The sequence below is a fragment of the Pseudophryne corroboree genome, chromosome 9, assembly GCF_028390025.1.
Source record: "Pseudophryne corroboree isolate aPseCor3 chromosome 9, aPseCor3.hap2, whole genome shotgun sequence".
Taxonomy (NCBI): domain Eukaryota; kingdom Metazoa; phylum Chordata; class Amphibia; order Anura; family Myobatrachidae; genus Pseudophryne; species Pseudophryne corroboree.
Window position 1 is genome coordinate 460,366,632 of NC_086452.1, and position 24,100 is coordinate 460,390,731.

The 24,100-nt window shown below is 48.1% G+C and overlaps 1 protein-coding gene across 2 annotated transcripts; it reads left to right on the forward strand.

The window, feature by feature from the left end:
• The first annotated feature begins 56 nt into the window (after positions 1 to 56).
• On the forward strand, positions 57 to 23,323 carry LOC134958575 (cullin-associated NEDD8-dissociated protein 1-like). Of its 2 annotated transcripts, none has more exons than XM_063941273.1 (14): positions 57 to 277; positions 9,796 to 9,939; positions 11,477 to 11,631; positions 11,808 to 11,931; positions 12,030 to 12,289; positions 13,340 to 13,582; positions 14,229 to 14,521; positions 15,503 to 15,644; positions 16,056 to 17,549; positions 19,065 to 19,160; positions 21,092 to 21,261; positions 21,469 to 21,633; positions 21,783 to 21,890; positions 22,813 to 23,323. In XM_063941273.1, the coding sequence occupies exons 1-14, from the start codon at positions 210 to 212 to the stop codon at positions 23,038 to 23,040; spliced, it is 3,690 nt and encodes a 1,229-aa protein (XP_063797343.1). In that variant the 5' UTR covers positions 57 to 209; the 3' UTR covers positions 23,041 to 23,323. The 2 variants fall into 2 exon arrangements, with proteins under 2 accessions (XP_063797343.1, XP_063797344.1); XM_063941274.1 differs by having other exon boundaries at positions 58 to 277; positions 12,033 to 12,289.
• The last annotated feature ends 777 nt before the right edge of the window (positions 23,324 to 24,100 follow it).

Below are 24,100 nucleotides of genomic sequence, written 5' to 3' on the forward strand. Positions count from 1 at the left end.
AGGTCTTTCCTGGGACACTCACCGTCTATTTATATCCAGTGCAGTGTCAGGTTTTCCAGCGACTTCTAAAGAGGGGACAGCAAACAGGAGCCCCCTCCACCCTCTCACATGTCACTGCTTTCGCCATACTCTCCCTGACTGGGGGTCACGAGGAGCAGCGATCTCTACCGTACGGCCCTTTGTAGAGCATCTGCAGGTCTGCTGTCACCATGACCAATGTCACCTATCATATCTCCAGCCTGCTGGAGAAGATGACTTCCAGTGACAAGGACTTCAGGTGAGGAGGGGGCAGGCGGAGTTATAGGGACAGGTGTGCATGCATTCTGTGTGTGAGGGGGTTAATGTTATGGCATGGGATCACTGCACCATTATAGCTGAACGATCTGGAAATTAAACAGTTAATAGCTTCATCTCCCATCGGCTTGACGACTGCAATTAGAATCTGCTATTTAGAGACATGGTGCAGCCTTTAAATGTGGCTTTAACTTACTGATGGGTCTTCAGTGCTAGTATAAACTCTGGAAAGACTATACATCTATGTACATAGTGGGTCTGCATTTGCAGGCAGCTGCGGAAACCTGATTCACTACCGTACGCTAATGCGAGAATCCGTAGAGCCAATGCCATGATTCGTGTGTCCGCAAGCGGAATCCTGCGCAGCGCTGATTTTATGCTGAACGCCGCGACCATCAATGGTATCTGCAGTAGCATCAGCCGCATGGTAAGCACACCAGACCTCGCAGGCTTCTCCTCCCTGTATGCATGATGCAAAATCACATGGAGCTTTAGATACACGCCCACTACACGCCAACAAATTAAGGGTGGTTACACACGTTTAGCTATCGTTCCATTAGAAGGCACTGTACCGCTCCAAAAAAATAATGATAGATGCTGATCAGATAGCCTTCTGACGGCTGCCCACAGCGCTTTCTCCGGACAACGGATGTTAGACCTCACGGCGGAGGCCAGTGGAATTCACCCGGTAGATGTCAAAGATTGTCCTGCGGTAATGCAGTGCGTCTGCGGGGAGCCGTAAGCGGACTTGATCAGTGGGTAGGCACCAGCTGGAATATCCGGCGGGTGACGTGCGGTAGTGAGCCGTGGCTGTGGAGAGCCGTGAGCGGACTTGATTAGCGGGTATTGCACCTACTGAAGAACCAAGCAAGAGAGTGGGTGACAACGCGTTTCGTCTCCTAGCAACCGGAGACTTCCTCAAGACGAATGTCAGCTAGTAGTGTTGCTAACTGTGGAGAGGTACTATTACAGTTATCCGTCTTTTTCAAATCTATTCCTGGGCGTTGTTCAGTGAAAAGCTGCTTTATGAGCTAGATTTAATTCAATTGGTTTGAATACAGTCACTTATGTAATTTTGAACCGGGTTTGGCTCAGTGGAAAATCATTCAATGGGTCACATCTAACAAACATTTAATTGATATCCCATGTGGTGAAATTTGGTTCGATATCATTTTTAGTGTTTTTATTTGCCTTTGAAGACACGCTAAGATGTATGTCCATATTGTGATTCCTTGATTATAATAAACCCCTGATGAAGTCTGTAGGACGAAACGCGTTGGTTTAAGACAGCGATTTTGGCATTTCTTCAAGGAAGAATAATCATCATCTTGTTGTTTGACTAAAATGGATTAATACCAACACAACCATTGTTTGTACAAAACATCATACTGTTATCTTGGGCAAATTGTGAAACAGTTTTATTTACTGTATTTTATAAAATAAAAAAAGTCTCATTTTTTACGATTGTTTTATTGTATAACCAAAACCTTTACATACCAAAGGACTACACCAGCTCCCTTTTCTTTACTGTTCATACTTATTGTACCCCGTCTAACAAACAGGGGGTATTTTCCCTAAGGCGTAGCTTTCTATATCATTAGCGCGAGAAAGGTCTTAAATCTTTTCTGTCATATATATATATATATATATATACACACACACACACACACACACACAGACACAGCAGCGCATCACCAGGCCCACAGCAAATTATAGGCCCAGCAATGTGACTCACATGCATGACCTGTATGTGCCATACTTACCTACGTTCCCGGAATGTTTGGGAGGCTCCCAAATTTTAGGTGGCTCTCCTAGGTTGCAGGGAAATTAGACCAGTGTCCCCCATGCTGCTCGCTCCGGGAATGAAGTGGGTGGTCCAGTATGGTGCATGCTCACTATAGGGTGGGTATCAAACCTGTCTCAGTCATAGTGGAAGTTTCACTAATTAATACACATAGGGTGGTCATTCCGAGTTGATCGCTCGCTAGCAGTTTTTAGCAGCCGTACAAACGCTATGCCGCCGCCCACTGGGAGTGTATTTTAGCTTAGCGGAAGTGCGAACGAAAGGATCGCAGAGCAGCTACAAAATAATTTTGTGCAGTTTCAGAGTAGCTCAAAACCTACTCAGCGCTTGCGATCACTTCAGATTATTCAGTTCCTGATTTGACGTCACGAACACGCCCTGCGTTCGCCCAGCCACGCCTGCGTTTTTCCGGGCACGCCTGCGTTTTTACGAACACTCCCTGAAAATGGTCAGTTGCCACCCAGAAATGCCCACTTCATGTCAATCACTCTGCAGCTGCCTGTGCGACTGAAAAGCTTCTCTAGACCCTGTGTGAAACGACATCGTTCGTTGTATTAGTACGACGCACGTGCACATTGTGCCATATACGCATGCGCAGAAGTGCTGTTTTTCTGCCTGATCGCTGCGCAGTGAACGAAATCAGCTAGCGAACAACTCGGAATGACCCCCATAGTACACAGCTATCACTGCACAGAGCACAGCAGGTGCATTGCTCTATGTGCAGTATATACAGACCTGACTGATCAGCCCATGGCCAAACCGTTCAGTGTGGCCTGCACTTGCGCTCCAACCTGGGTCTCTTACACAATACAGGTAATGGCTGACCTACCAATACAGCCACCTCCCTCCTTTCCATTAACATGCCCTGGCACTTGACCCGCCTATATGGGCGTATTCATTTCTTTTTGGTTTTTGTCACTGCCCACATAACAGTCGGTGTGCTGCCTTTGCAGGGTAGGGACCCAATTTCAGAGACCTGCCTACTAACACTTTATCTCCACCCCCGTCATTCATTTAAAATGTTTGACATTTTTGTCTTAAAGGAATCATATGAGTGACTTTGGGACTGCTCATGTGACATGCGGCATGTATGCATGTAAAGGCTTTCATTGCGTGGGTCAAAATACTGCCATAAATGTGCTTTGCTGTATGAAGTGCACCTGGAATATACAGAGTGCGTCCTGCTGATTCAACACCTAATCAGCCAAAGTCTGATCAGGCTGCAGTCTAGGGCACTAGGACTTGGTGGTGGGGACCACCAAGGGCTCCACTAGGATGCTGTTTATAACTGTTAATAGGATGCTCTCTGGATCGTTTAATGTCACTTGGATTCTCTGTGTGGTATAACAGCCACCACAGTGCACTGTGTATTGTATGGCGGTCACTAGGAGGCTCTCTGTATAGTATACAATCACCACGGTGCACTGTGTATTGTATGGCGGTCACTAGGAGGCTCTCTGTACAGTATAACAACCACCACAGTGCACTGTGTATTGTATGGCGGTCACTAGGAGGCTCTCTGTATAGTATAACAACCACCATGGTGCACTGTGTATTGTATGGCGGCCACTAGGAGGCTCTCTGTACAGTATAACAACCACCACAGTGCACTGTGTATTGTATGGTGGTCCCTAGGAGGCTCTCTGTATAGTAAAACGACCACCACTGTGCACTGTGTATTGCATGGCGGTCCCTAGGAGGCTCTCTGTATAATAACAACCACCACGGTGCACTGTGTACTGTATGGCGGTCACTAGGAGGCTCTCTGTATAGTATAAGAACCACCACAGTGCATTGTGTATTGTATGGTGGTCACTAGGAGGATCTCTCTATGGTATAACAGACACCACTGTGCACTGTGTATTGTATGGCGGCTACTAGGATGCTCTGTGTAGTATAACAACCACCATGGTGCACAGTGTATTGTATGGCGGCCACTAGGAGGCTCTCCGTATAGTATAACAACCACCACGGTGCACTGTGTATTGTATGGTGGTCACTAGGAGGCTCTCCGTATAGTATAACAACCACCATGGTGCACTGTGTATTGTATGGTGGTCACTAGGAGGCTCTCCGTATAGTATAACAACCACCATGGTGCACAGTGTATTGTATGGCGGCCACTAGGAGACTCTCCGTATAGTATAACCACCACCACCACGGTGCACTGTGTATTGTATGGTGGTCACTAGGAGGCTCTCCGTATAGTATAACAACCACCATGGTGCACTGTGTATTGTATGGCGGTCACTAGGAGGCTCTCTTTTGGGTATAACAACCACTACAGTGCACTCTGTATTGTATGGCGGTCACTAGGATGCTTTTGGTATTGCATAGTCACTAAAATGCTCTCTAAATTGTATGGCAGGACGCTCTATGTATGTATTATACAGTAATCCCAGCCTCCCAGCGCATCTTTGTGGTAATTACCTGAATGGATTCCTGCAGATTACAGCAAGGGTTACTTAATCCGAATGTTAACATTGTTTAGGGATGGGGAACTACAGGTATATTAACCTAGAATGGTAAAAACCCTTAATTGGGCTCTGTATTGAATAGAGGTAGCCAGCATTAGGGAGGAGAAAGCTGTACGTCCTCCTGTAAAACAGGCCACACCCTACTAAATTAACCATCGTCGTTGTTTTTGCAACAAATATACTTCAACGTTTCCCATACAGACCATGTAAAGATCAGCGTCTCCGGTTCACATTCTGATCATTATTCTAGAATATAATTGCAGCACCGCTCATAGCTAGGTCATCTGTGTCACCAGCAACTCTCCGCACCTGTTCCATTCTGACTGAGTCACTGGGACGCTGTCCCAGCCCGGACCCAGCCGTGTTATGTTACATAAACTGCGTTATTTGCATTACTCAGGCTTAGATCTGCTGGATCGTTGTGTCACAGGGATTACTACTGTCTCCTTTCTCATAATATGCCCATGACACTTTACGCTCTCTTTCTGGTTTCCTACATACAGTAGTATAAGTGGATGTTGTATGTTGTCATGATCTTGTACAATTAACTGTTCCATCCGCTTGGCAGATGTTGTGTTGTGCATTTTCCAAGGTGCACAGTAATGTCTGAAGTTCAAAAATTGTTCCCCCATGTGCCATGTGCCTATTTTTGCAAATTGCCGTCTCCTTGTAAGGAGTTGCGCGCCACACTTTTGAAGAGCCCCAATTTCCAGGCGACTGTCATGGTTGTCAGAGGACACAGGAGGTGATTCAGATTTGATCGCTGCTGTGCTTTTTCGCACAGCTGGGCGATCAGGTCCTAACTGCGCATGCGTATGCACCGCAATGCGCACACACGACGGACAACAACCACGGGCATCGCCGTTCAGCAATGGGATGGTGCGAAAAATCAGATCGCACGGGCATTCGCAAGGTGATTGACAGGAAAAGGGCGTTTGTGGGTGGCAACTGAGCGTCTACAGGGAGTGTCCGGAAAACACAGGCGTGTCCAAGCGTTTTCAGGGAGGGTGTGTGACGTCAGCTCCAGCCCGGATCAGCCTGATGCGATTGCACTGGAGGAGTAAGTCCGGGGCTGCGCAGGGACTGCACACAGTGATTTTTAGCAGATCGGCGTACACATAGCATCGCACACTTGCACGGCGAATATATACTCCCCCTGGAGGCGGCGACTATCTGAACGCAGGGCAGCAAAATTATCAGCCCAGCGATCAGATCTGAATGCAGGCTTGGACTGGCCCACAGGGGTACAGGGAAACCACCGGTGGGCCCTACTGCCTGGGGGCCCACTCCTTCCTCTAGGGATCAGGTTCCAGACTGTGCACTTATACTTTATACATATGTTACCTTATACTGGACTATGGTGTATTTTCTACAGTGCATTGCTGTTATTACTCTGGTACATTACCATGCATGCAGCAGCTGAATTTACTGTATATATTTATGAAGGGGCCCAGACATTGCACTCTCTAATGGTTAGCCAAACCAGTGAGGTGGCAGGCCACACCCCCTCAGCAGACTGGCCACACCCCTAACACAGGCCCCCGGTGGGCCCTATATGCCCCAGTCCAACACTGTCTGAATGACCCCCACAATGGCCGTGATTTGTAATAACAAAGTATACAGTGAGTGTTATGTGGTATATTGGGCTGAGTTCTGATTCGGATGCGGACATGTCCCGCAAAAATATCAGCAGATTGCACATGCGCCATGAAAATCAATTGCAGCCTGAGCCGTACCATGTCCACGCACCTGCACAGAGGATTAGAGACTGGCAGGTGTGCCATGTAGGCTGCTGGATCTCCCTGCCCAGTTTCTGGGTGGCTACCTTGCACAGACTGGTCTCATAGCAACAGCGGCGTATCTACAATGAGTGCAGGGTGTTGGAACACTTACCTCTCTGGGGTCCTACATCGGCCTATGCGCACAGAAATCACTGGGAACGTGGCACAGGCACCGGCACGTGTGCAGTAAACTGGCGCACTGACCAGTGCCAATACTAACGACATCTGCGGACAGAAAAACAGTGGTCTGTCTGACCGTACACGTGGAGCCGTGCGGATACTTGCCTTTGAATAAGCCCTCCGCGCTTACAGGCGCTTTGGGGTAAATTTACTAAGATTCGTATTTTCCCGTTTCAGGTCAAAGTTCAATCACGAATGACATCGAAAGTGTAAAACTGCAACTTTTTGAATTTGTTACGATGGATTTACTAAGCTGTCGTATTCGGGTTTTTCTTTTCTTCCGATGTCGATGTCATTCGTGTTTTTTTTGTGTTTTTTACGGCAGTGATTAGCAAAACACTGCCGACTTTTTTACAATTAATCTCGGCCGGATCTGTGTGATCCGTGCTGGGGTTCTATTTTTTTTTTTTTTTAATTAAACACTGTAAAATTTAAAAAAAAAATTGCGTGGGGTCCCCCCTCCTAAGCATAACCAGCCTCGGGCTCTTTGAGCCGATCCTGGTTGCCGAAATATGGGAAAAAAAATGACAGGGGTTCCCCCATATTTAAGCAACCAGCATCGGGCTCTGCGCCTGGTCCTGGTCCCAAAAATACGGGGGACAAAAAGAGTAGGGGTCCCCCGTATTTTTAAAACCAGCACCGGGCTCCACTAGCTGGACAGATAATGCCACAGCCGGGGGTCACTTTTATATAGTGCCCTGCGGCCGTGGCATCAAAAATCCAACTAGTCACTCCTGGCCGGGGTACCCTGGGGGAGTGGGGACCCCTTCAATCAAGGGGTCCCCCCCCCCCCAGCCACCCAAGGGCCAGGGGTGAAGCCCGAGGCTGTCCCCCCCATCCAATGGGCTGCGGATGGGGAGGCTGATAGCCTTTGTTGTAAAAGAAAAGATATTGTTTTTAGTAGCAGTACTACAAGGCCCAGCAAGCCTCCCCCGCATGCTGGTACTTGGAGAACCACAAGTACCAGCATGCGACGGAAAAACGGGCCCGCTGGTACCTGTAGTACTACTACTAAAAAAATACCCAAAAAAAGACAAGACACACACACCGTGAAAGTATAATTTTATTACATACATACACACATACATACATACTTACCTTAAGTTCCCACGCAGGTCGGTCCTCTTCTCCAGTAGAATCCAAGGGGTACCTGTTGAAGAAATTATACTCACGAGATCCAGGGGTCCAGGCTCCTCGGGAAATCCAGGGGTAATCCACGTACTTGAAAAAAATAACAAAACGGTGTCCCGACCACGAACTGAAAGGGGACCCATGTTTGCACATGGGTCACCTTTCCACGAATGCCAGAAACCCACTTTGACTTCTGTCTAAGTGGGTTTCTTCAGCCAATCAGGGAGCGCCACGTTGTAGCACTCTCCTGATCAGCTGTGTGCTCCTGTCCTCACTGACAGGCAGCACACGGCAGTGTTACAATGTAGCGCCTATGCACTACATTGTAACCAATGATGGGAACTTTCTGCCCTGCGGTTGACCTAAAGTGACGTCACCGCTGAGCAGAAAGTTCCCAGCATTGGTTACAATGTAGCGCATAGGCGCTACATTGTAACACTGCCGTGTGCTGCCTGTCAGTGAGGACAGGAGCACACAGCTGATCAGGAGAGTGCTACAACGTGGCGCTCCCTGATTGGCTGAAGAAACCCACTTAGACAGAAGTCAAAGTGGGTTTCTGGCATTCGTGGAAAGGTGACCCATGTGCAAACATGGGTCCCCTTTCAGTTCGTGGTCGGGACACCGTTTTGTTATTTTTTTCAAGTACGTGGATTACCCCTGGATTTCCCGAGGAGCCTGGACCCCTGGATCTCGTGAGTATAATTTCTTCAACAGGTACCCCTTGGATTCTACTGGAGAAGAGGACCGACCTGCGTGGGAACTTAAGGTAAGTATGTATGTATGTGTGTATGTATGTAATAAAATTATACTTTCACGGTGTGTGTGTCTTGTCTTTTTTTGGGTATTTTTTTAGTAGTAGTACTACAGGTACCAGCGGGCCCGTTTTTCCGTCGCATGCTGGTACTTGTGGTTCTCCAAGTACCAGCATGCGGGGGAGGCTTGCTGGGCCTTGTAGTACTGCTACTAAAAACAATATCTTTTCTTTTACAACAAAGGCTATCAGCCTCCCCATCCGCAGCCCATTGGATGGGGGGGGACAGCCTCGGGCTTCACCCCTGGCCCTTGGGTGGCTGGGGGGGGGGGGACCCCTTGATTGAAGGGGTCCCCACTCCCCCAGGGTACCCCGGCCAGGAGTGACTAGTTGGATTTTTGATGCCACGGCCGCAGGGCACTATATAAAAGTGACCCCCGGCTGTGGCATTATCTGTCCAGCTAATGGAGCCCGGTGCTGGTTTTAAAAATACGGGGGACCCCTACTCTTTTTGTCCCCCGTATTTTTGGGACCAGGACCAGGCGCAGAGCCCGATGCTGGTTGCTTAAATATGGGGGAACCCCTGTCATTTTTTTCCCCATATTTCGGCAACCAGGATCGGCTCAAAGAGCCCGAGGCTGGTTATGCTTAGGAGGGGGGACCCCACGCAATTTTTTTTGAAAAAATAAGCACTTTCCCACCCCTTCCCACTGATATACATGCACGGATCTCATGGATCCGTGCATGCCTATCCAATCACGAATAAAAAAAAAAGGTCTGTTTTTTTTTAGCACTTTTTTACGAGTTGTAATTTTTCACGGCAGTGTTTTTTTTTTTTTTTGCTTTGCACTTCTTAGTAAATTACCGAGATTCATACTTAAACAGCCGCGTTTTGACCGATGGTGTATTCATTCGTAATTTTTTTCTTGGACTTGCAAAAAATTACGAATGCCCTCATCACTGCCGTGATTATTGCTTAGTAAATTACCGAGATGACACTTTGATGAAAAAACGGCATCTCGGTCAAAATCGGGAGCTTAGTAAATTTCCCCCTTTGTGTCTGACTCGGAAACAGTATTTTGGCTGAACTTCTTGGGTGAGTAATACAGACCTCGCACTACTATCCCCAGCATGTCACATTTACTGGCTGTAGTAGTAATGCGTTATATGTTAGATAGACCCCAGTAACAGCCTCAGTCTTCTGATACTTGGTACGTTTCAGCCTAATGTTAAATACAGATCTAGTACATTTTACTCTTCTATTAATATTATTATACCTGTGTATAATGTTCAGCGTAGTAGAGCAACAAGTAATCCTCTTGGTACACTGCCGTGCAGTGCAGATTGCTTTTACCATGCGTCCTTCTCATGTCACAGGTTCATGGCCACAAATGATCTGATGATGGAGCTGCAGAAGGACTCCATCAAGCTGGATGAGGACAGTGAGCGGAGAGTGGTGAAGATGCTTCTCAAGCTGCTGGAGGACAGGAATGGAGAGGTGCAGAACTTGGCAGTAAAGTGGTGAGAGAGGTGTGGGGACCCCTATGCATCACTGATCATTTGTTCCATCCATAAGTAATAAGTTCTCACTGGTCCCGTTTTCTTCTATTCTCCTACCTACTGTCAATTCACCAAAGCTTTACACTTCCTTCCAACCACAAGTCAAAGCTCTGCTCTTCCATCTGCATTTTAACACTACCTAAACTTCCTCCCCAGTCTATCAGTACAAGGTCACCGTTACCATGCCTCCATCCACAGTTCAACATTGGCCATTCACAGGTTGTATGCATCAATACATCATTCCCCATCACCTGATCAGAGTTCATCCCCATCAATCGGCAGTTCACCACTGCCCATTTATAGGTCACCTTCATGCATTTACTTTTCACCACCACCTGTTCAAAGATGAGGTCCATCCATCCGACCACCTCCTACTCACAGCAGATCTCCATCCATCTGACCACCACCTACTCACAGCTGGTCTCCATCCAGCTGACCTCCATCCAACTGACCACCACCTACTCACAGCTGATCTTCATCCAACTGACCAACACCTACACACAGCTGATGTCCATACAACTGACCACCACCTACTCACAGCTGATCTCCATCCAACTGACCACCACCTACTCACAGCTGATGTCCATACAACTGACCACCACCTTCTCACAGCTGATCTCCATCCAACTGACCACCACCTACTCACAGCTGATCTTCATCCAACTGACCACCACATACTCACAGCTGATGTCCATACAACTGACACCACCTACTCACAGCTGATGTCCATACAACTGACCACCACCTTCTCACAGCTGATCTCCATCCAACTGAACACCACCTACTCATAGCTGATGTCCAGACAACTGACCACCACCTACTCACATCTGACCTCACTCCAGTTGACCACCATCTACTGACAGGTGACCTCCATCCAACTGACCACCACCTACATACAGCTGACTTCCATCCATCTGACCACCACCTACTCACAGCTGACCACCATCCATCTGATCACCACCTATACACTAACACTTTACAGGTTGATGAAGAGTCATCTATCCATAACTGTCAACAACACATTCATAGCACATTAACCTAGTTTGCTATATCATTCTCCACCTTTTTACATTTGACCACCAACCATTCACAATTTGCCACCATCAATTCATTGCTGACCTTTGTCCTTTCATAGTTGGATACTGTCAGTTTACAGCTCAGCTCCATCTACTGCATCCACCATTTACCACTGCCCAACCCATCAAGCCTCCTTTTTCCAGTAGACCACAACAACGCATTCAAAGCTGTTGTACATCCATTCATAGTTCCCAGTAACTCAGCCATAGTTTTGTGTTCCATCACAACTTGTCATCTCCACCCTATATATTGACAGTTACCCCATTAAATCCTCATTTCTGATATTCAAATGAAGGCTGAGGGCCACAAAAATAAAATAAAATACTTGTAGTTTGTGGGCTTCCTGATGGGGCAGTTAGGAGCTAGAGCTGTGTTTTATAACCCTGTTTTGCTGACACTGGTTCTGTCTCTCGTGTTCCAGCCTGGGCCCTCTGGTAGGGAAGGTGAAGGAGCACCAGGTGGAGACTATAGTGGACACTCTGTGCAGTAACATGTTATCAGACAAGGAGCAGCTGAGAGATATCTGCAGCATGGGACTGAAGACTGTTATAGCTGAACTTCCTGTGGCAAGCTCAGGTAGACATCTGTACAGTCCAGCGGGGTCACGTGTGGTTCAAATGGACATGACTATAAGGGTGGGCACTGATGAAACACATCTACCATGCTAATCCATTTGGTGTAGCTAATTTTGTGGCAATGACATGACCGTTACATGTGGAATTTAGATGGACAAATAATTGTTTTTCCTCTAGGCTCTGTGCTGGCTGTGAATGTGTGTAGGAAGATCACAGGACAGCTGACTGGCGCCATAGGAAAGCAGGACGATGCAGCTGTACAGTTGGAGGCCCTGGATATATTGTCCGACATGTTAGGAAGGTGGGTATATACTCTCTAGGGTGCTGACATTAGTGTTCGTTATATTCTCCAAGTTCCTCAGTGTAGCAGCTGTTTTATGCCCGTCTCTGTTTCGCTAGCAGGTTAGGAGGGGCCCTATTCTCTTTCCATCCCTCCATCTTCAGCTGTCTCCTGCCCCAGCTCACCAGTCCTCGCCTTGCCGTGAGGAAGAGAGCGGTCTTGGCCCTGGGGCTTCTGGTACAGACGTGCAATGGAAACCTCTTCACGGAGCTTGTCGAGCATCTCGTGGGGGAACTGAGGAAGAACGATTCCACATCCACCACCCGGACGTATATCCAGTGCCTGGCAGCTGTCAGTTGGCAAGCGGGGCACAGACTGGGTAAGGGGAGCCTTTGCTCCTATACCTGCAAATCCTGCTAACCTATAGGAAAGGTGACACCCTCTATCCAGACCTTGTGCAGCTGCCCACACTCTGTAGACCATGCCTGCAGGCCCAACATACCAGGCCAGACATATGCCTCCTGGTCGCTTAAAGGAGAAGAACGATTCTCCTCTTCCCAGGCAGAAGATGGGTAACACACAAGCACCCTCATCGTCATTATTTCACATTCACACTGGGTCTGGTTCTGAGTTGCACAAAATTTCCGAATGTGGGTGAATCTCTCAATTTGTAGCAAACAGCAAAGACACGATACTGTGTCCTTGTGCGCAGCTCGGATCAGTAATGCAGCAGGACACGTGACGCCCCCTGCTATATTACCATATTCGTGCTATCGCTGCTGCTTCTATGTAAGCGATAGCTCCTCCAACCACATCCGAATAGGGCGACTCAGAAACAGGCCACTATCTTCATGTGTTTTTGTTGGGTCCACTGAGCAGAGGGATATCTGCGCGGGGCTTCTAGGTCTCAGTCTAGAGCCTAGATATTTGCTATATCATGTATGTTTGCTGATCATATCTCTGCGACAGCTCAATGACGTACGGTATCACAGTGTTTGCAGTGCAATTGAACAGTGACGCACCGGTCTTAGCAGCGGAGGAAAGATGCATCAGTCTGCATTGAGTAGCTGCATGTACCTCGCTCTACAAATATACTTATCCAGTCTAATATTTACTGTCTTACCGCTAATGGCCTGCTTGGGTTTCTGACAAAGCTAGAAGTAGGAGGGCAGACTATTAAAAAAAAATGTTTAGTCCCTTTAATTACTGTTTGTTTCATAAAGATGGGACCTGGGCAAAGGTTGTAGGTTGTATGCCTTGTGGCAATGGAATGGAAAGATTGTGAGATAGTGGCTCTGGTGGGATAAACGTAATTCAGTCATGTCAGCAGTGAGCTGTTGTTAAGACAAAGACGACCGTGTTCATCGGGTCCTTATCTCACTCTTCTCGTCCTAACACCTACATATCTTCATTTCATCTCCCCCTCCAGGCCCTCACCTGGAGACCATCCTGCCACTGGTGCTGGGGTTCTGCAAGGTGGAAGATGATGAGTTACAGGAGCAGTGTTTCCAGGCTTTGGATTCCTTCATCAGACGTTGTCCCAAGGAGATCTCACCACACGTCTCCACCATCATGGGGCTGAGCCTTAAGTACATTGCGTACGACCCTAACTACAACTATGACAGCGAGGAGGAAGATGAGATGATGGAGACAGAAAGCGAAGAAGAGCAAGGTTAGTACAATACACCGTCTACAAAAGTGAATGATCTCTATTAAAGGGTCCTGGTAAGATCCCCCCTCCACTAGTCTTCATAACACAGATGTCCTCTTACAGGAGAAGTGTCCGAAAGTTGCAGGATCTAGCCACAGACCTCCAAATATCTTAATACATTGAGTGGGCTACCAGTTATACTCTAGACCAGTGGTTCTCAGTCCCGGTCCTCAGGATCATCAACCGTTCACGTTTTCAAGACTACCTAGGAGGTGCACTGTGTATCAGAGATCCACAGTTGACCTAGAAAACATGACCTGTCTGGCATCCTGAGGAACAAGTTTGAGAACCTCTAATCTAAAGCTATTTCTACTGCTAGTCTACAGCTATTTCTACCAATGTGTTAGACCTCACTACTTTCCAAAGACAAATGCTGGATAGGTGAATTGCACAAGCGGACCGTCCGAGGAGGTCCTGCTCTGGGGCAAGTGATGTTGTGTAAGGCTGTAAGCTACACCCCATACTTGTGGAGGTCCTCTATGAGCTGTTTGCATAGTTTTGTTACAATGGTTAAAACCTCTTGGTATAGGGCACCGCTCTTTCAGTTACTTTGCAAATGACTGATAGTGAACTGAGCGGCTTCTAACTGATTGTTTGGTCTCCACAGAGAGTGAAGATGAGTACAGTGATGATGATGACATGAGCTGGAAAGTCAGGCGCTCCGCAGCCAAGTGCCTGGAGACTCTAATCACGGCCAGGCCTGACCTCCTCCCAGAGTTTTACAGGACGGCAGCTCCTGCCATTATTTCTCGCTTTAAAGAGCGGGAAGAGAATGTCAAAGCGGACATCTTCTCTGCTTACATTGCCCTGCTGAGGCAGACGCGGAGCTCTCAGAACTGGAGGCAGAACGCTGACACCACAGGCAAAGGAGAGGCTCCGCTCAATGCTCTGCAGAAACAGGTGAGACAAGATGCGCCCAGAAGTTTGTCTTGTAAACCAAGGCCGCTGTCTCAGGGGTCACCTTTCTGGGGGCAAGCTAAATGCCTGGTGTGCAAATGTCCTTACCGCTAAATTCTAGAAGTAAAAATGTCTGTGTGTGATACTATAAACGTGACTGTTTCTGTTATGTTGCACCATATACACAGATATTATATATATATATATATATATATATATATAGTGACCAGCGTAGACTGAACTCTGAGGGGTAAATTTACTGAAGCTTCTAAAACAGAGAATTGGTGATGTTGCTCATTGCAACCAATCAGAAGATGTCTATCATTTTCTAAAAGGCAATAGAGAAATGATAGACAGCATCTGATTGGTTGCTATGGGCTACATCACCAATTCTCTGTTTTAGAAGTTTTAGTAAATTTACCCCTTAGAGCAGTGTTTCCCAACCTCGGTCCTCAAGGCACACTAACAGTCCTGGTTTTCGTGATATCCAGGCTTAAACACAGGTGACTTAATTAGTCGCTCAGTTATTGTGATTTAACCATCTGTGCTGAAGCCTGGATATCACTAAAACCTGCACTGTTGGTGTGCCTTGAGGACCGCGGTTGGGAATGCCTGCCTTAGAGAGACAATTAGAGGATGAGTTTATTAAGCAGTCATTCCTTCAGTTGTGTAGTCACTTATGGTTTGGAAGCTGAAGCGCAATCACCGGCAATATGCGGGGATTTAGAAAGGCCAAACTGGATGGTTCCGGATTGAGTATTTGCTCAAACACAATCAAAGCCATTTAGGCCGTAAGACGGAAGCACCACAGACGGATGTGTTATGGTGGCGTTAACATTAACAGTTTGGCCGAGTTAGGAAATCGCATTTTTTCTGAAACTGTTTCGGCTTCGATAAGTCCAACTGTTTACTCCTCACCGAAACCCCGCCGCTTCCTGTGCTCGTTGCAGTCTCTTTTCCTGTACTGCAGTTCTGTTCCCACAGGTCCCTTCCGTAATGAAGTCCCTTCACAAGCTCCTAAGGGATAAGAGCGCCAAGTCTCGCCAGGGATGCTTTGCGGTCCTCACGGAGCTAACCAGCGCACTCCCTGGCTGCCTCGCCCAGCATATACCGGCGCTGGTCCCAGGTATGAGTTCTGCTTTCTAATACATAAAACGCAGTTGCACAGAATCACAGGTGAAAATAGAGGGCCTAATTCAGAGATCAACGCAAATCCGATTATTCGGAGTTGTCCGAAGCCGTCTAAGCCGCACTGCGCGTGTTCTGGGGTGGCCTTGCCATGGTGGTCGCAGAGAGTAATTATTTAAGTGATTGACACTCAGGGACTGTTTGGGGTCAGTACGGGCAGTGATGCAACCGAAAATGCAGTCATGTTGCAACCATCTTGGGTGCATGTTTGAGGCTGCGACTGCAATCCAGTATGAAGCTGCAATGTGTATTTGCACCTATTTCTGAATCAGGCCCAAAGTGTGGAGGAGCCTTATTGCTAGAAAACCGCAACCACGCATTTTACTGTGTTGTATTTTTCCACCCACAGGGCTTGTTTTCTCCCTGACTGATAGATCCAGCAGCTCCAACATGCGCCTGGATACGCTAACCTTCCTCCACGTCATCCTCAGCAGTCATCTTCCCGAATGCTTCCAGCCCCACCTTCCGGCCCTGGTACTGCCTGTGGTTACCTGCATTTCTGACCCCTTCTACAAGATTACCTCGGAGGCTCTGCTGGTGGCCCAGCAGCTGGTCAAAGTGATCTGCCTGCTGGACCAGACCCCGGGATCCTCCTCCGTCTCCTACACGAGAGAGCTGTTCACAGCCACTTTGAAGAGGCTCCAAGCAACAGATATAGACCAGGAGGTGAAGGAGAGGGCTTTGTCCTGCATGGGCCACTTGATCAGTCACCTTGGGAACCATCTGGGAAGTGACCTGGCCCCCACTCTCCAGCTCATCCTGGAGCGTCTTCGCAATGAGATCACTCGGCTCACTGCAGTCAAGGTCCTCACTCTCATTGCAGGGTCTCCTCTCAAGATTGACTTGCGCCCAGTGCTGAAGGACGGGCTGCCCATTATGGCCTCCTTCCTGCGCAAAAACCAGCGAGCCCTCAGGCTTGGGACTGTTTCTGCCCTGGGAGTGCTAGTGAGGAATTACAGTGATTGTTTAAAGCCGCCCATGTTGGATCCTCTACTTGGGGAGCTTCCACCCCTCCTAGCTGAATCGGACATGCATGTGGCGCAGGTGACTGTAGACTTTCTGACCACCCTGATCTCTGCACATCCTGCATCTCTCCCGAAGCTTAGCACCCGCATCCTCCCACAGCTTTTCCAGCTAGTCCACTCTCCCCTACTCCAAGGAGGTGCTCTGGCCTCCATATTGTCCTTCTTGCGAACACTAGTTACCAGCCACACTTCTCACCTTGGCTATGCTGATCTCCTCAAGCAACTCACGGGCCCAGTGTACTCGGGTGGACCTACACTTCATAAACAGGCCTTCCACTCTGTGTCCAAGTGTGTAGCCACTTTGGCAAGCGTTTGCCCCAAGGAGTCTACTGCTTCCATCACCCAGTTTGTACAAGATGCCAAGAACTCTCGCGTCGGAGACCCAGTGAAGGTTCTAGCCTTCTTGACGCTGGCAGAGATTGGACGAGAAAGGAGCCTTGGGACCCAGCAGAAGGAGTTGAAGAGCGTGATCCTGGAGGCCTTTGCATCCCCCAGTGAGGAGGTGAAGTCTGCGGCTTCTTACGCTCTGGGGAACGCATGTGTGGGAAGCCCGGTGGATTTCCTGCCCTTCTTGTTGCATGAGATCGGAGGCCAACTTCGAAGACAGTACCTCCTGCTACACTCATTGAAGGAAGCACTCACATCCCTGCCCAGCGAGGAGCTGAGGCCATACCAGGAAGATGTGTGGAAGCTGCTTCTGGAGCACTGTGAGGCTGCAGAAGAAGGCACCAGAAATGTGGTGGCTGAATGTATGGGAAAGCTGACCCTGGTGAACCCTACTCAACTCCTGCCCAGACTGTGCAAGCAGATGAGCTCAGGTAATCTCCTGACACCACATGTATTGTGTGAGGGGCCCACGGGGGAAGAAGATGTGGCCCATCCTATGGTAGGTGACTTGGCAACGGTAGTAAAATGTCTCTGATCTTTGCTTATGAAATGAAGGACCCACTGTCCCACAGCAACAGAATGTGAGGTCATCAATAGCCCTGAAACCTGAAAATAGGTGGTTGTTGAACATTTAGTCAAGAAGATCTAAATAAACATTAATCAATTATTCTGTCAGCAACCTATTAACCTGGCGGTATGTATTTGGTCTGTGGGAGGAAACAGAGCACCCAGAGGAAACCCACCTAAGTACGGGGAGAACATACAAATTCTTGTGTTTTGGAAGCTGGGAACAAATAAAGGCAGGAATGGTGAACGGCAGGGGTAGGCAAAGAGTGGCATTCCAGCTGCTGTGGTACTACATATCCCAGCATACCCTTCCACAGATTTGCTAAAACTGTGACAGGGCATGCTGGGATATGTAGTTGCCCAGCCCCGATGTAGGGAATGGATGAATAAGCTATGTGGCACCATGGCACAGTGGGTTTTTTCATTGTTTTCTCAGTGAGGTTTAACTTTATCCAGGACACGTGTGTGTGAAGTTTGTATGGTCTCACTGTGTTGCGTGTGTTTTCTCTGGGTGCTCCAGTCTCTTCCAAATACATACTGGTAAGTTACTTGGCTTCTGAAGAAGAAATAACCTGTGTGGTCTGGAATATAGATAGTAACCTGTACTGGGGAAGGGAAAGGGCTCTGCCGCAATAATCACTTTCTGACGGACATGCAGGGAAGATAAAAGGACGCTGCGCTGTAATAAATGCCCCGGGCAGGGGCTGAATGTACCAAGTGTTGGGGGCTGCACTGAGTCCAGCTGATGTCATATATATATATGGAGGTGTGGTGGGAATTCTGGAAGAGGACGCTGGAGAACCAGGGATTGTACACTGTGGTAGAGAAGAGCCAGGGCTGCTGCGTCTGCGCTAGCGCTCGTTGCCATAGTCTCGGGTGCGATAATATGCTAATGCTAGTTTCAGCCCTTCCCTTGTGTGACCGGACGGTGCAAGTCCTGAGACGCCAACACTCTGCGCCCCTGTACACAGCGGTTCCAGACAGTCCACCATCGATACTTGCCCACAAGACTTTTTCTGCGCTCCCTCCAGGAAACCTCCCAGATATCGGCCATTGCTTTGGCTCGCCGTGTCTGATGCCGGCACCTCCAGAGTCTTGGTGCGTACAGTTAGGGTAATGAAAGCGTCACAGGAGTTCTGCGTGCGTACAGCGGTAAATAATTGCTCAACTGCGCAAACATCGGCATTGCGTCCAGTTAGTGCCGACGTGAGAAGGGGGCCGACGTGTGTAGGGAAACCAGGTGAGTGAGCAGGAGTACAGAGGAGACGTTCCCAGGGGAAAGACGCAGTAATAAGTAAATAGAGTATAAAGGTGACATAAAACACAAATAACTATTTTCTGCTACCTGTGCTGCTCTAACGCTCCTTCCTCCTCTATAGGTTCCCCTCATATCCGCAGCACATTGGTTACTGCCATCAAGTTTACCATATCTGACCAGCCGGCTCCCATCGATTCCCTACTGAAGAACTGTATAGGTAGGTGAGGAAAGCAGGCACGAGACTGACACCTAGTGGAAACTGAAGATATAGAGGGTAATTCTGAGTTGAACGCAGCAGGATTTTTGATAGCAACTGGGCAAAACCATGTGCACTGCAGGGGAGGCAGATATAACATGTGCAGAGAGAGTTAGATTTGGGTGGGGTGTGTTCAATCTGCAATCTAATTTGCAGTGTAAAAATAAAGCAGCCAGTATTTACCCTGCACAGAAACAAAATAACCCACCCAAATCTAACTCTCTCTGCACATGTTATATCTGCTTCACCTGCAGTGCACATGGTTTTGCCCAGTTGCTATCAAAAATCCTGCTGCGATCAACTTGGAATTACCCCCATAGACAGGTTCTCCCAAATAAAACCTTACACCAGTGGTTCCCAAACTTTCCGGAATCACGGCGCTCTATAGCGCCAGCCTTGTTTTCACGGCACCCCTAGGCACAACGTTTTCTATTGAGAAATTCTGCAGAAAGGATTAAATAAATTGTGCCTATCTGTCATCCTTGGGGTCTGTTATGAGGTGGGCGACAGGGCTGCGCTTCTGTTTGTCTCACATTTTATGACTGGCAGCCACCAGCACTGGTTTTGCCTAACCTGCGCCACCCTTGTAAGAGGCCTGTGGCACCCAGTTTGGGAACCACTGCCTTAAGCCACAATAGGATATTTGTATAGTTGACTTTGTTGTTACTACCAACCAATCAGCTCCTAACTGTCATTTTTTAAACACAGCCTGTAACATGGCAGTTAGGAGCTGATTGCCCGGAACTTTATCTCTCTCCAAAGCTTAGTACATTGGCCCTCATTCCGAGTTGATCGCTAGCTGCCGTTGTTTGCTGCGTAGCGATCATTTCAAAAACTGGCAAAACTGCGCATGCGTATGCACCGCATGCGCTGGCGCGGTGTACGGGTACAATGATCATCGTGGTTTTGCACAGGTTCTAGCGACGCTTTCAGTCGCACTGGTGGACGCAGGGAGATTGACAGGAAGTGGGAGTTTCTGGTTGGCAACTGACCGTTTTCTGGGAGTGTTTGGGAAAACGCAGGCGTGGCCGGGCGGGTATCTGACATCATTACCGTGTCACTCGTCGCAGCAATCATCGCACAGGATAAGTAACTACAGGGCTGGTCTTGTTCTGCACAAAATGTGTTTGCAGCTGCGCGGCTGCACAGGCGTTCGCACTCCTGCTATGCTAAAATACATTCCGCCGTGGGCGGCGACTATGCGTTTGCACGGCTGCTAAAAGTAGCTAGCGAGCGATCAACTCGGAATGAGGGCCATAGACCCATGTTTTTTCCCTTCATTAGATACAACGCCACTCTATGTCATTTCACTCTGTAATAAAACATTTATCTAAATAGTTTTCCTTTACTCTGGGACAGACCGTAAATCCGGTGTCACCGTACCCTTGTGACCGTTATCACCATATAATAATAACCTCAGTAACCAAAACACGTCTGTATTGTAGACTATAGTGTATTTATTACATAAAATGTGTGCGCCACATAAAGAAAAGTTTTATATTAATGTACCCTTAAGGCAATGGCAGGCAGGCAGGGCCTGTTAGTAAATCCAATTACAAGGGTCAAATGTAGAATTTAAAATAATATATTTTCTTTGTGGTATGTGCTGGATAACGTGGCAGATGTACTAAGCCTTGGAGAGTAAGAACGTGGAGAGAGATAAAGTACCCACCAATCAGCTCCTGTCATTTTACAAACACAGCCTGTAATATGACAGCTAGGAGCTGATTGGCTGGTACTTTATCTCTCGCCACGGCTTAGTACATAGAACCCCAATGTCCTGTCTGTGGGAGCCGGTGCATTATATACACACCGGCTCAGTCAGATAGCAATGGGCACAGGTGAATAGTGGGGTTACCGTCTGTGACTTTCTTCTCTGCCCCCGTACCCAGGAGACTTCTTAAAACCTCTCCAGGACCCGGACCCCAATGTCCGCCGTGTGACTCTGGTCATGTTTAATTCAGCGGCACATAACAAACCATCTCTGGTCAGGAACTTGCTGGGTACGGTCCTGCCTCCTATGTACAACGAGACGACGGTGCGGAGGGAGCTTATCCGAGAGGTAAGGAGACCACAAGGTGGACCTCTACAGGTGCTGCCATGTGTGGTCACTGTAATGGCGGCCAATGAAGGCAGGGTGGGCCTTTTAATGAGGCAAACTACTGAGAGTGATCAATCGTTTATATATTTCTGTATCGGCTGCTGTGCGTGTAAGCATTGTCTGTAATCTTTGTACGGTGATGGATAGCCCCTTGTGTTTTCCTGTAAGGTGGAGATGGGCCCCTTCAAGCACACAGTGGACGATGGCCTGGACGTTCGGAAAGCGGCGTTCGAGTGCATGTACACCTTGCTGGAGAGTTGCCTGGACCAGCTGGATATATACGAGTACCTGAGCCACGTGGAGGACGGACTGAGAGATCACTATGACATCAGGGTAGGGTCAGGGCCACCCGCAGTGACGCGTAAGGCTGGTCACATTGTAAAGCTGTCTAGAGGTTTATAGGCAGGCGTCAGACATTCCCGGTATTATTTCACTCATCGGTCGGTGATCTGCCGTTACCAATGTTCTCTTATCTCTTGCAGATGCTAAACTTCATTATTCTCACACGCCTGTCCACCCTGTGCCCCAGTGCGGTTCTCCAGCGCCTAGACCAGCTGATTGAGCCCCTCCGTGCCACCTGCACCGCCAAAGTACGTATATATTTCACCAAGGTGCTGTATGAAGATCATTACCCTGCAGGCACCAAATGATCGCTTTAATGCTCTTTTGTCAGATACAGGTGGTCCGGGAGCAGTTTGAGAGGGGATGGGGTATACTTTGGGCAGAGTATTTGGCTCTGAGGCAGTCAGTGACTGGTGCCTGTGGCTACCAATGATAGACCACCTTTGCCAGTCTGGGAAGTGCTCCAACCACTTTCTCTTTGTAGGCAAACTTCTCCCAGAGATGATCACGGTCTAGTCACCCCAGAACACACTGTGGTATCTGGCTACAGCTTGGTAATGCTCCCCGCACATAGGGGGTCATTCAGAGTTGATCGCTCGCTAGCAGTTTTTAGCAGCCGTGCAAACGCTATGCCGCCTCCCACTGGGAGTGTATTTTAGCTTAGCAGAAGTGCGAACGGAAGGATCGCAGAGCGGCTACAAAATAATTTTGTGCAGTTTCAGAGTAGCTCCAGACCTACTCAGCGCTTGCGATCACTTCAGACTGTTCAGTTCCTGTTTTGACGTCACAAACACGCCCTGCGTTCGCCCAGCCACGCCTGTTTTTCCTGGCATGCCTGCGTTTTTTCAAATACTCCCTGAAAACGGTCAGTTGACACCCAGAAACGCCCTCTTCATGTCAATCACTCTGCAGCCAGCAGTGCGACCGAAAAGCTTCGCTAGACCTTGTGTGAAACTACATCGTTCGTTGTAATAGTACGTCGCGTGTGCGCATTGCACCGCATATGCATGTCCAGAAGTGCCGATTTTTTGCTTTATCGCTGCACAGCGACCGAATGCAGCTAGCGATCAACTCGAATGACCCCCATAGGACATTATTAGGCTTACACCCAGGGTGCAGGAAGCCTCTTCAGGAGTACAGACCCCCTGACGGCCACCTCTGTGTTTGCAGGTGAAAGCCGGCTCGGTGAAGCAGGAGTTTGAGAAGCAGGACGAGCTGAAGCGATCGGCCATGAGAACCATCGCCGCGCTGCTCACTATCCCGGAGGTGGAGAAGAGCTGCCACATGGCGGAGTTCCTGTCGCAGATCAGAGCCAACACAGAACTCTCCTCGCTGTTTGACAACATCCAGAAAGACTCGGTGTCTGTGTGCAGTGCAGACACCATGGACATCAGCTAAGAACCCGGTTATTACCACCATCAGTTATTGCTACATAGCCAAAGACACTGCCATTGGTGCAACATACCAGGCATAATCTGTAACTACCAGCACACCAACTCTGCCCTCCACTAAGGGGGGACCAGAGAGCACACGTGCTTACTGAGCTGTTCCTATAAGGAGAGGTTGCACTGCTGTTTCCCCACATTGCGGATACCTCTATGTACCGAGAGGCCACTGCAGGGGCAGTTACAGGGCGGTACAGTCACTCTATTGCTGTGAATAAATGACATTTGTGCCACAAGACTCTGTATGTTTCTACCATTGCAGGGTTTTTTTAATCATTTTTTATTGAAGAATTTTAAGAAGTTTCGACAAAGGGGTACAACAAGTACCAATATATGCAGGCAAACAGCGTCAGGTGACAAAAAACAATGGGTAACACATTTTATACAGGATAGTATATGTAGAGTCAATAGAACAGGAGGAGACAAAGAGATCGAACCCATCAATATGATCGATAAGGTAGCGTCTCCGTTAATTTAGAGGTTGTCACATCAAATTATCAAAACTTCTAAGTTTTATCCAAAAATAAAAATAAAACAATATATTCAAATGAAAACAAACAACAGCTTGAAATAAAAAACAAAGAAGAACAGAGCAAGAGTAGGAAGAAAAGCAAAGAAGAAGAGCGAGAGAGGAAAAGAGAAGAAGGTTAAACCACTCTGTGTTGAGAGTCCCTCGGGGAGGGAAAGAGCACTGAGAGAAGGAAGTAAGGAGGAAAATTCTGTAGTGAAAAGGATGGAGATCAGCATGGTAAACTGGGGAGGACTTGTAATCTAACCACGGAAACCAGGTGGAAACAAAGTCATGTGACCTGCCAATCGACGAGAGCAACAAATCCTCCATACGCATAAAATAATAAGAATTTACTCACCGGTAATTCTATTTCTCGTAGTCCGTAGTGGATGCTGGGAACTCCGTAAGGACCATGGGGAATAGACGGGCTCCGCAGGAGACTGGGCAATCTAAAGAAAAGATTAGGTACTATATCTGGTGTGCACTGGCTCCTCCCTCTATG

Excerpts from the sequence above, each read along its gene's own strand:
- LOC134958575 (XM_063941273.1), top strand. The coding sequence starts at position 210 with ATGACCAATGTCACCTATCATATCTCCAGCCTGCTGGAGAAGATGACT. Across the intron at positions 15,645-16,055 it reads TATACCGGCGCTGGTCCCAG|GGCTTGTTTTCTCCCTGACT; the intron begins GTATGAGTTCTG and ends TTCCACCCACAG. Across the intron at positions 19,161-21,091 it reads CCTACTGAAGAACTGTATAG|GAGACTTCTTAAAACCTCTC; the intron begins GTAGGTGAGGAA and ends CCCCGTACCCAG.